Source organism: Salvelinus fontinalis, chromosome 42 (genome assembly GCF_029448725.1).
Source record: "Salvelinus fontinalis isolate EN_2023a chromosome 42, ASM2944872v1, whole genome shotgun sequence".
In the NCBI taxonomy this organism is placed as follows: Eukaryota; Metazoa; Chordata; class Actinopteri; order Salmoniformes; family Salmonidae; genus Salvelinus; species Salvelinus fontinalis.
This window is the reverse complement of record NC_074706.1, coordinates 12,044,806-12,057,048: the sequence shown is the minus strand read 5'-3', so window position 1 is coordinate 12,057,048 and position 12,243 is coordinate 12,044,806. Positions and strand designations below refer to the sequence as shown.

General features: G+C 44.7%; 1 protein-coding gene across 2 annotated transcripts in view; it reads right to left on the bottom strand.

Moving 5' to 3' along the window:
• Nucleotides 1–3,375: 3,375 nt before the first annotated feature.
• The window catches only part of LOC129841519 (storkhead-box protein 2-like), a 72,229-nt gene continuing 63,361 nt past the window's right edge, over nt 3,376–12,243 (bottom strand). For both annotated transcript variants that reach the window (XM_055909822.1, XM_055909823.1), the window contains exon 4: nt 3,376–4,490. In XM_055909822.1, the coding sequence (XP_055765797.1) occupies nt 4,286–4,490 (205 nt within the window). In that variant the 3' untranslated portion in view covers nt 3,376–4,285. The remainder of the gene's footprint in view (nt 4,491–12,243) is intronic.

Genomic DNA, 12,243 nt, shown 5'->3' with positions numbered 1-12,243 from the left:
TTTAAAATAAAAGATAAAAGATGGCTTATTTTCCAAATGCTGCGTTTTGGTCCGTCAATCCGCCACACGATCGTGACAGAACTACTCACCATTACAGGACCAAGCGGCATGGAAAGCGGCAACAGGACCTACCTACACAGGATTCGTGGACATGGGAGGAGATACTGGATGGTAGGGGGCCGTGGGCACAACCGGGAGAATATCGCCTTCCTCCTTAAGAGCTGGAGGCAGCTAAAGCCGAGAGGAGGCGATATGAGGAGGCAGCACGGAGACAAGGCTGGAAACCCGTGAGTACAACCCAAAAATTTCTTGGGGGGGGCCTTAAAGGGAGTGTGGCGAAGTCAGGTAGGAAACCTGCGCCTACTCCCTGTACTTACCGTGGAGAGCGAGAGTACGGGCAGACACCGTGTTACGCAGTAGAGCGCACGGTGTCTCCTGTACGCATGCATAGCCCGGTTCGGTACATTTCAGCTCCACGTATCGGCCGGGCTAGACTGAGCGTTGAGCCGTATGTCATGAAGCCGGCCCAACGCATCTGGTCACCAGTGCGTCTCCTCGGGCCGGCGTACATGGCACCAGCCTTACGCATGGTGTCCCCGGTTCGCCTACATAGGCCGGTGCGGGTTATTCCACCTCCCCGCACTGGTCAGGCGACGGGGAGCATACAACCAGGTAAGGTTGGGCAGGCTCGGCGCTCAAGGGAGCCAGTACGCCTGCACGGTCCGGTATTTCCGGCGCCACCTCCCCGCCCCAACCCAGTACCACCAGTGCCTCCTCCACGCACTAGCTATATGGTGCGTGTCTCCAGCCCTTTACCACCAGTGTCTAAACCACGCACCAAGCCTCCTGTGTGTCCCCAGAGTCCTGTGCGTCCTGTTGCTGCTCCCCGCACTAGCCCTGAGATGCGTGTCCCCAGCCCGGTGCCACCAGTCCCGGCACCACGCACCAGGCCTACAGTGCGCCTCAGCCGGCAGGAGTCTGCCGTCTGCACAGCGATGACTGAACTGCCCGTCTGCCAAGCGCCATCTGAGCCATCCGTCTCCCCAGCGCCATCTGAGCCATCCGTCTCCCCAGCGCCATCTGAGCCATCCGTCTCCCCAGCGCCATCTGAGCCATCCGTCTCCCCAGCGCCATCTGAGCCATCCGTCTGCAATGAGCCTGCAAAGCCGCCCGTCTGCCATGAGCCTGCAAAGCCGCCCGTCTGCCATGAGCCTACTGAGCCGCCAGCCAGACAGGAGCCGCTAGAGCCGTCCGTCAGACAGGAGCCGCTAGAGCCGTCCGTCAGACAGGATCTGCCAGAGCCGTCCGTCAGACAGGATCTGCCAGAGCCGCCAACCAGACAGGATCTGCCAGAGCCGCCAACCAGACAGGATCTGCCAGAGCCGCCAACCAGACAGGATCTGCCAGAGCCGCCAACCAGACAGGATCTGCCAGAGCCGCCAACCAGACAGGATCTGCCAGAGCCGCCAATCAGACAGGATCTGCCAGATCAGTCAGCCAGCCATGAGCAGCCAGATCCGTCAGTTAGCCATGAGCAGCCAGATCCGTCAGCTAGCCATGAGCAGCCAGATCCGTCAGCTAGCCATGAGCAGCCAGATCCGTCAGCTAGCCATGAGCAGCCAGATCCGTCAGCTAGCCATGAGCAGCCAGATCCGTCAGCTAGCCATGAGCAGCCAGATCCGTCAGCCAGCCATGAGCAGCCAGATCCGTCAGCCAGCCATGAGCAGCCAGATCCGTCAGCCAGCCATGAGCAGCCAGATCCGTCAGCCAGCCATGAGCAGCCAGATCCGTCAGCCAGCCATGAGCAGCCAGATCTGTCAGCCAGCCATGGGCCGTCCCTCAGTCCGGAGCTGCAGTCCCTCAGTCCGGAGCTGCAGTCCCTCAGTCCGGAGCTGCCATTCCTCAGTCCGGAGCTGCCATTCCTCAGTCCGGAGCTGCCATTCCTCAGTCCGGAGCTGCCCCTTATCCTGGTGCTGCCCATTACCCTGGTACTGCCCCTGACCCTGGTACTGCCCCTGACCCTGGTACTGCCCCTTACCCTGGTACTGCCCTTAGTCCGGAGCTGCCCCTTAGTCCGGAACTGCCCCTTAATGCAATGGGGTTAATGTGGAGGGGGGTCATTTGGAGGAAGCCTAGGAGGTGGTTAGGGACTGTGGTGACGTGGGGACCACAACCAGAGCCGGAGCCGCCACCGTGGATGGAAGCCCACCCAGACCCTCCCCTAGACTGTGTAATGGTGCGCCCGGAGTTCGCACCTTAAGGGGGGGGTTATGTCACGCCCTGGCCTTAGTATTCTTTGTTTTCTTTATTATTTTAGTTAGGTCAGGGTGTGACATGGGGAATGTTTGTGTTTTGTTGGTTTTGGGTGTTTTTATGGTAAAGGGGTTGTTGGGTATAGTATATGGGTTTGTGTTTAGTACATGTGTCTAGTGTTGTCTATGTATGTTTAGTTGCCTAGGAGAGTCTATGGTTACCTGAATGAGTTCCCAATTAGAGACAGCTGATTTCGGTTGTCTCTGATTGGGAGCCTTATTTAGGGTAGCCATAGGCTTTCATTGGTTGTGAGTAGTTGTCTATGTGATACGTTTGTAGCCAGTGTGTGCACATCGTTTATTAGCTTCACGATCGTTTGTTGTTTTGTTAGTTTGTATTAAGTGTTTCGTGTTTATTTTTCGTCGTCTTTAAAATAAAAGAAGATGGCTTATTTTCCAAATGCTGCGTTTTGGTCCGTCAATCCGCCACACGATCGTGACAAAAAAGCAGATCTTCAGCAATACGGATTGAATAGAGCGTTTCATATAGAAATCTTAGCACCCGTAAAAGAAAAACTAATTCCCAAAACACGATACTTACAGTATTGTGATACAAACAATATCGTGAATAAAGAGGCAGGACTGCAATAACTCTTCACTATTCTCTTGCAAGGTAGCCATCACTGGTCCACATGTTCGAATATTTTGTGAGATTTTGCAATTTGCAAGACAATTTAGAAGCTGGTCAATTTCATAAAACACTTCATTAAGGAGAAATACCGCAGACATAAGTTGTATAAATGCCTTGATGGCTCTGGCAATGGTAGTGATAAACATGTTTAGGGAAATCAGGCGTTTGTCTGTCCTATACCCCTGGGATATATAGTTACAATTCGCACCTGCTGCAACCATTTTATGGTCTATCTATGCACACTCTGGCAAACATGTTGTGAAAAGGCAAACGCATCTAAAACGAACAGAAAAGTCAAGTCCTTTCAAAACCAATTACAACACTCAGAGAGCCACTGATCAGCGAGGCCAACTCCTCACACACCACCAACAAGATCACAGAGTGTGTGTGTGTGTGTTTGTTCAAAAGAGAATAAATTCTTATGACCTGAGATTATATGTTGGATCAAGATTTTTTTTTTATTTTTGATTTATTTAGTCATAAATACCACAGAAAAGGCACATTAGTGCTCCAGGATGGAAACTTAATAATTCAACTAACAATGTAAAACAACCGTTTCCCTTACTAAATTGTCATTATTCATTTGAATGATTTTGTTTCAGTCACTTAAATATAAAAAAAGATTTGAGTATACATTATTGTACTTATGAATAAATTATACTGTATGGATAGAACTACAATAGCCTATTTTGCTTTGCACTACACAAATCAGAACCTCTGACATTTTGCCTTTCCACCTTCTTATCTCTTCATTATTTTTAGTACTGTGCATCAACATCAACATACAAATAAGATAATTCTCCTGATAAATTATTTATAATTCTTGATAGAAAACATTTCATTGGACATGGATTGGAAATAACACGTAAAAGTATAGATTTTCCCAAATGTGACTACATTTCTCTAATACCAACATTGAGGAATCTGGAAATCTGTCCCAAAAACAAAATCAAAGTCGTTATAATCCAAATCAAGATAATTCCTGATTGGCTCTCTTGCAATGGGAGACAAAATGAATCAAGGTCAGGATAGTTTCTTTATTTTGTGGTTGTCATTTTGTTTGTTTTTTGCAGTGAAGTTTTGAAGCTGTGGGAACAGTCTCTGGAAGCCATGCCTGTGTGGTTAACAGTCCCAGTAGTAGTTGGATTTTCTGGGGGTTGGGTGAGGGAGGGTGGACATGTGTGTGTGGATGGGTGAGGAGAAGGTGGGGCACAACGTGACCCAACTTCTGCCTTCTCCACCCCCCCCCTATTACCCCCAATGGTCCCTACCATAACCTTAATAATCCACCTCCTCCATCTCAGGCCTTGATGTCTGTCTGTCTGTCTGTCTGTATGTCAGGTCAGACGCTGGTGATGGACGCCAGGCAGGTTGAAGACTTCTGCAGTTTCTCAGGCTGTGCGGTATGGGGAGGTTCTGGGATGGTGCGAAAGCTGAAAGGCGGACCGATGCTGGTGGTGCCCATGTGGCCCGGACTCAATGCTGGATTCTGTCGTCTATTGCTCTCCATGATGCTCGACGTGTTGGAAGCCAGGCTTTCACGTGTCCTGTCACGACAGTGAGAGGGAGACACATCCGTGGAGTAAAGAGAAGAAGAGGACAGAAAGAGAATTAGAGGATGGGGACAACAGAGACTTGCAATAAGTGGGAAGTAAACTAGACACTGCCACCAACAGCTTTTCATTTTCTAACCAAAGATTTGATTGTGTAGCTCTATGACTTAGTTGAAAGTTACTTTGGGAGGATTTGGGCATGCAATTTAAACAATGCTAACTTGGGGACATTGTGTTTTGGTTTGAATAATATTAGCGGTTGGTGGCAAAGGCTAGTTTAAATAAACCAAAGCATGGATTGCAGTCTCTCCTTGTCCAAAGACTTCTTTCAAGGTAATGTGTACATTTGAAATTTGACTTTCTCAAACCCTATGTGTCAAATAAGGCCCACTGGCCGGATCCAGCCCGTGACACATTTCTATCTGGCCTGGGCAATGATTTCGGTTGTCAATTCATTTTGGCACAGCCAATGTGCTGTGCACCAAAGGCAGTGCATTGCCACACACTTCTCCTCCCTGACCCACACACACCTCCTTCCAGACCCACAGACACACATATACCTATGAGCCAGCCAGTGCGCTGTATCATATTATCACTAAATATTTGCAGAATTCCCAATTGTTCTCCTTAATGGCACTGATTGAATCTTCTACCGGCCCGAAGGTTTAAGCGTGTTGTTATTGCTGTACTACAGAAAGTGTCATATTGGTTGACAAAATGTTACACACGTCAGTATAAATTAGGACACACGTGAGTATGATGAGTTAACAGTTTATGAAATTACAACCTGACACGAATCCAAATTGTGCTGGTTAAGTGTGTCCCGTTTATAGAGTGCAGCGGAGGGAAAGTGCACAGACACATGCCACATCCTAGGCTACTAAAATGTTTTTCAGTCTGGCTTTGGTTTTTAAAGCTTGACAATGAATAACCAAAAAACTAAACCTGCAACAAAACACCATACAAAGGGTAAACGTAGGCCTATTACGGCAACATCTGAGCAGTAGCCGAGGCTCGCTACTCAACTACAAGAAATGTCCAGGGCACCATACAGCAGTGGTGTAAAGTACTTAAGTAAAAATACTATAAAGTACTACTTATGTAGTTTTTTGGGGGTATCTGTTCTTTACTATTTATATTTTTGGCTACTTTTACTTCACTACATTCCTAAAGAAAATAATGTACTTTTCCCTGACACCCAAAAGGACTCGTTACATTTTGACAGGAAAATGGTCCAATTCACACACTTGGTGTGTGTTGGTGGTGGTCATCCCTACTGCCTCTGATCTGGCGGACTCACTAAACACAAATGCTTCATTTGTAAATTATGTCTGAGTGTTGGAGTGTGCACCTGGCTATCCGTCAATAAAAAAAAATATTCAACTGTGCCGTCTGGTTTGCTTAATATAAGGAAGTTGAAATGATTTCTACTTTAACATTTTATCAATTCCATGTACTTTTGATACTTAAGTATATTTGAAACCAAATACTTTTAGACATTTATTCAAGTAGTATTTTACTGGGTGACTTTCACTTCTACTTGAGTCATTTTCTATGAAGGTATCTTTACTTTTACTCAAGTATGACAATTGAGTACTTTTTTCACCACTACATTGACAGACACATTGAAGTTTTACATTTAAATTTGGCATCAATCAACAGGACTCAAAACACCATTTAGATTAACGCTCACATCTGATTTTTGTAAATGATTAAAGCTGAAATCCTTAATGGTGAAACTGCCATGTCCATTTAGGATATTGCAACAACACAGTTTTCCCTCAGACGTCATTGCATGTGAGATAGAACAGCGAATATGTACTACAATTGTTTTTACCATGATGCTCACCTCCATTTGGACGCTCCTCTCCTCCATTTAGTCAACAAATCAAAAAAACGATAAAAAATGTACCTTGGGCGACCAGCGGCACTGTAACATTGACATCTGCAACTACCACTAAATGTCACTACATACCAGTAGAAGCAAAGGAATAGAAATCAACAAGTGTAAAACATACTTTTTACAATTCTGCTCAACACTGCTGGTTAGCATTAACCTCTAAAGTATTCACACCCCTTGACTTTGTCCACATTTTGTTGTGTTACAAAGTGGGATTAAAATGGATTTAATTATAATTTTTTGTAAAGGATCTATACCAAAATACTCTAATGTCAAAGTGGAAGAAAAATTCTAACATTTGTAAAAGATTAATGCAATATAAAACACTAACATACATGTTAGAATCACCTTTGGCAGCGATTACCGTTGTGAGTCTTTCAAGGTGTCTCTAAGAGCTTTGAATACCTGGATTGTGCAATATTTGCCCATTATTATTTTCAAATTGTCAAATTGATCATTGCAATTCAACAATTTTCAGGTCTTGCCATAGATTCTCAAGCAGATCTAAATCAAAACTGTAACTCAGCCACTCAGGAACATTCACTGGCTTCTTGGTAAGCTACAGTGTAAATTTGGCCTGTGTTTTAGGTTATTGTCCTGCTGAAAGGTGAATTAATCTCCCAGTGTCTGGTGGAAAGCAGACTGAGCCAGGTTTTTGTCTAGGATTTTGCCTGTGCTTAGCGCCAACCCGTTTCTTTTTTTATCCTGAAAAACTCCCCTGTCCTTCACAATTACAAGCATACCCATAAAATGATGCAGCCACCACTATGCTTGAAAATATGGAGAGTGGTACTCAGTAACGTGTTGTAATGGATTTCCCCCAAGCATAACACTTTGTATTCAGGACAAAAATGTAATTGCTTTGCAAAATTTTTTGCAATATTACTTTAGTGCCTAATTGCAAACAGCGGATGCATATGTTGGAAATGTTTCTGTTTTGTGCAGGCTTTCTTCTTTTCACTGTCAATTACATTAGTATTGTAGAGTAACTACAATATTGTTGTTCCATCGTCAGTTTCTCCTATCACAGCCATTAAACTCTGTAACTGTTTAAAAGTCACCATTGGCCTCATGATGAAATCCCTGAGCGGTTTCCTTCCTCTCCAGCAACTGAGTTAGGAAGGTCACCTGTACCTTTGTAGTGACTGCATGTGTTGATACACCATCCAAAGTGTAATTACTAACTTCACCATGCTCAAAGGGATATTCAAATTCTTATTTTTTTTACCCATCTATCAGGTACCCTTCTTTGCAAGGCATTGGAAGACCTCCCTGGTCTTTCTTGTTGAATCTGTGTTTCAGGGACCTTACAGATAATTGTAGATGAGGTAGTCATTCAAAAATCATGTTAACCACTATTAATTAATGCACGTAAGAGTCCATACAACTTATTTTGTGACTTGTTAAGCACATTTTTACTCCTGCATTTATTTAGACTTGCCAGAGCAAAGGGGTTGAATACTTATTGACTCAAGACATTTTAGCTTTTATTTTTAACCAATTTGTAAAGATTTCAAAAAAAACTATTCTACTTGGACATTATGGTGTATTGCTGTGACAAATTTGGGGGGATGTATCTGTGTGCTAGCAGATACCCATAGACTTCCAGTCATTGTGCTAACGCTAGTTAGCATTGGCTCATGAAACGACCTCTAACTTAATTCATTTAGATATTACCTGTTAGATACTGCTGCACTGATAAGCATTTCGCTACACTCACAATAACATCTGCTAACCATGTGTACGTGACCAATTAAAATGTTATTTGAATTTGATTTGATACTGGACATACAAACATAAAAATGGTATCCACGAGTTCATCTGACTCCAGGGAAGTAGATCATTGGCTAAATCTAGAAGTATCACTTTAATACCATTCTAAAGACAGCTGCTCCAAGCAGGTGTGTGTGGTAACATGATGCATGGATAGGATGGCCAAGCCACTGGCATGCTATTACTGTGTATATTGCTTGGAATGGGAAAGTCTGCTCTACTACTGCTAATACCCTTGGAAAGAGGACACATCACAAACATCAAAATAAAACCTTATCCCTTTGGGAGGCAGCATTACGTTTGCTAGAGAATAGCGGTACATTACCTGACTAACTGTAAGTAAGTGAAATGTTTTGCCTCAAAGATAGTTAGCTAGCTAGCTTAAGTTATTTACGGTTAGTTAGCAACTGCTCCTACACTCTTTCGCTAGATACCGTAACAATGGTGTGTCGGCTTCCAGTTGAGCAATGTAGAAATAAGTTGTACGAGGTCTCTTCTCCAACAACTTCTGTAAATAATCCTCAATTTCGCCTAAATTCATACTTCTTATTCATTCCTTTACACTTGTGTGTATAAGGTAGTTGTTGTGAAATTGTTAGATTACTTGTTAGATATTACTGCACGGTCGGAAGTAGAAGCACAAGCATTTCGCTACACTAGCATTAACATCTGCTAACCATGTGTATGTGACCAATAAAATTGGATTTCATTTGATTTGATTTCTCATGACCTCAAAAGTCATTTTAATTACCCAGTAGTAGAGTGTACCTAAGTTAGCATGCGCAAACCAGTCACATACTTTGGAAAATCAATGGAAAAAACGTCACATTCCACCAAATCAACTTCAGCTACCATCCCACCTTCTTTGAAGGCTTCAATAGCCACTCCGAGCGATACGGCTAACCCGATAACACTGGAGATCCTTGTCAGAGAGCTGGCGAAATCACATGAAAGTTTGGCAGCAGAACTTACTGAATAACTCCCTGGCGGCTGTATGGCTCCAATTCAGGCAACCGTGGAAACCATCCGGGGTTCTGTGGCATCTCACACTACCACACTGGCCGAAGTTGAGGCCGGGCCACAGCGACAAACTCACTATGCTGGAAACCAGGCTTGACGGTCTGGCCACTGCCAACAAGTCTATGCAGCTACAAGTGGAAGATTTGATTTCATGTTCAAAACGCCAGAATATCCGCGTGATTGGACTGCCAGAGGATTCTGAGACAGGATCTCCAACCCAGTTCATGGCGGAGCTGATCAAGGAAGTTTTGGGCGATGAGGCTTTTCCCAATGTCCCCTGAAATCGATAGAGCCCACTGCAGCTTTGCACCGAAACCTCGCCCAGGCGGCCGGCCGCATCCCATCATAGTGCGGTTCCATCGATACAAAGAAAAGGAGCTTGTCCTTCGGTGGGCAAGGGAACATGGCGACATCACTTTCCAAGGCCACAAGATCACGTTCTATCAGGATTTGAGTTCTAACCTGGTGAAGAAACTGGCCGCATTCAACGACATCAAGTCCACTCTGTACAAGAAGGGAATCCACTTTGGGGTAATTTATCCCGCCCGTCTTCGTGTCACCTTTAACGGCAAGGTCCATTTTTTCGAAACTCCTGAAGAAGCTGAGTCCTTCTACCGACAGCACATACATTGAATGCCTGAATTGGGATGATTTCTCACCTGCCTGTATTATGTGAGTAACGTTAGTACTAGTGACCGTGTGGACACTAGGCTACATACATTACCGGTCAAAACTTTTAGAACACCTACTCATTCAAGGGTTTTTCTTTATTTGCACTATTATCGACATTGTAGAATAATAGTGAAGACATCAAAACAATGAAATAACACATATGGAATCATGCAGTAACAAAAAAAGTGTTAAACAAATCTAAATATATTTTATATTTGAGATTCTTCAAATAGCCACCCTTTGCCTTGACGGCTTTGCACACTCATGGCATTCTCTCAACCAGCTTCACTTGGAATGCTTTTCCTTCACTCTGCGGTCCAAATCATCTTAAACCATCTCAATTGGGTTGAGGTCAGGGGATTGTGGAGGCCAGGTCATCTGATGCAGCACTCATCACTTATCACTCTTGGTCAAATAGCCCTTACACAGCCTAGAGTTGTGTTGGGTCATTGTCCTGTTGAAAAACAAATGATAGTCCCACTAAGCCCAAACCACATGGAATGGCGTATCACTGCAGAATGCTGTAGTTGCCATGCTGGTTGTGTGCCTTGCATTCTAAATAAATCCCTGACAGTGTCATCAGCAAAGCACTCCCACACCATAACACCTCCTCCTCCATGCTTTACGGTGGGAAATACACATGCGGCGATCATCCCTTCACCCACACAGCGTCTCACAAAGACACGGCGGTTGGAACCAAAAATCTCCAATTTGGACTCCAGACCAAAGGACAAAGTTCCACCGGTCTAATGTCCATTGCTCGAGTTTCTTGGCCCAAGCAAGTCTCTTTTCTTATTGCTGTCCTTTAGTAGTGGTTTCTTTGCAGCAATTCGACCATGAAGGCCTGATTCACACAGTCTCCTCTGAACAGTTGATGTTGAGATGTGTCTGTTACTTGAACTCTGAAGCATTTATTTGGGCTGCAATTTCTGACACTGGTAACTCTAATGAACTTATCCTGCAGCAGAGGTAACTCTGGGTCTTCCATTCCTATGGCGGTCCTCAAGAGAGTCAGTTTCATCATAGCACTTGATGGTTTTTGCGACTGCACTTGAAGAAACGTACATTTAAAAAAAAAAAACGTATTAACTGACCTTCATGTCTTAAAGTAATGATGGACTGTCGTTTCTCTTTGTTTATTTGAGTTGTTCTTGCCACAGTGGACTTGGTCTTTTACCATTTGCCATGCAAATTAACTGAATCCAAAAAAAACATTTCCACTGCATTTCAGCCCTGCCACAAAAGGACCAGCTGACATCATGTTAAAAGGACCAGCTGATTCTCTCATTAACACAGGTGTGAGTGTTGATGAGGACAAGGCTGGATATCACTCTGTCATGCTGATTGAGTTCGAATAACCAACTGGAAGCTTCAAAAGGAGGGTAGTGCTTGGAATCATTGTTCTTCCTCTGTCAAACATTGGTTACCTGCAAGGAAACACGTGCCGTCATCATTGCTTTGCACAAAAAGGGCTTCACAGGCAAGGATATTGCTGCCAGTAAGATTACAACTAAATCAACCACTTATCGGATCATCAAGAACTTCAAGGAGAGTGGTTCAATTGTTGTGAAGCAGGCTTCAGGGCGCCCAAGAAAGTCCAGCAAGCGTCAGGACCATCTCCTAAAGTTGATTCAGCTGCGGGATCGGGGCACCACCAGTACAGAGCTTGCTCAGGAATGGCAGCAGGCAGGTGTAAGTGCATCTGCACGCACAGTGAGGCGAAGACTTTTGGAGGATGGCCTGGTGTCAAGAAGGGCAGCAAAGAAGCCACTTCTCTCCAGGAAAAACATCAGGGACAGACTGATATTCTGCAAAAGGTACAGGGATTGGACTGCTGAGGACTGGGGTAAAGTCATTTTCTCTGATGAATCCCCTTTCCGATTGTTTGGGGCATCCGGAAAAAAGCTTGTCCGGAGGAGATAAGGTGAGCGCTACCATCAGTCCTGTGTCATGCCAACAGTAAAGCATCCTGAGACCATTCATGTGTGGGGTTGCTTCTCAGCCAAGGGAGTGGGCTCACTCACAATTTTGCCTAAGAACCCAGCCATGAATAAAGAATGGTACCAACACATCCTCCGAGAGCAACTTCTCCCAACCATCCAGGAACAGTTTGGTGACAAACAATGCCTTTTCCAGCATGATGGAGCACCTTGCCATAAGGCAAAAGTGATAACTAAGTGGCTTGGGGAACAAAACATCGATATTTTGGGTCCATGGCCAGGAAACTCACCAGACCTTAATCTCATTGAGAACTTGTGGTCAATCCTCAAGAGGTTGGTGGACAAACAAACCCCACAAATTCTGACAAACTCCAAGCATTGATTATGCAAGAATGGGCTGCAGTCAGTCAGGATGTGGCCCAGAAGTTAATTGACAGCATGC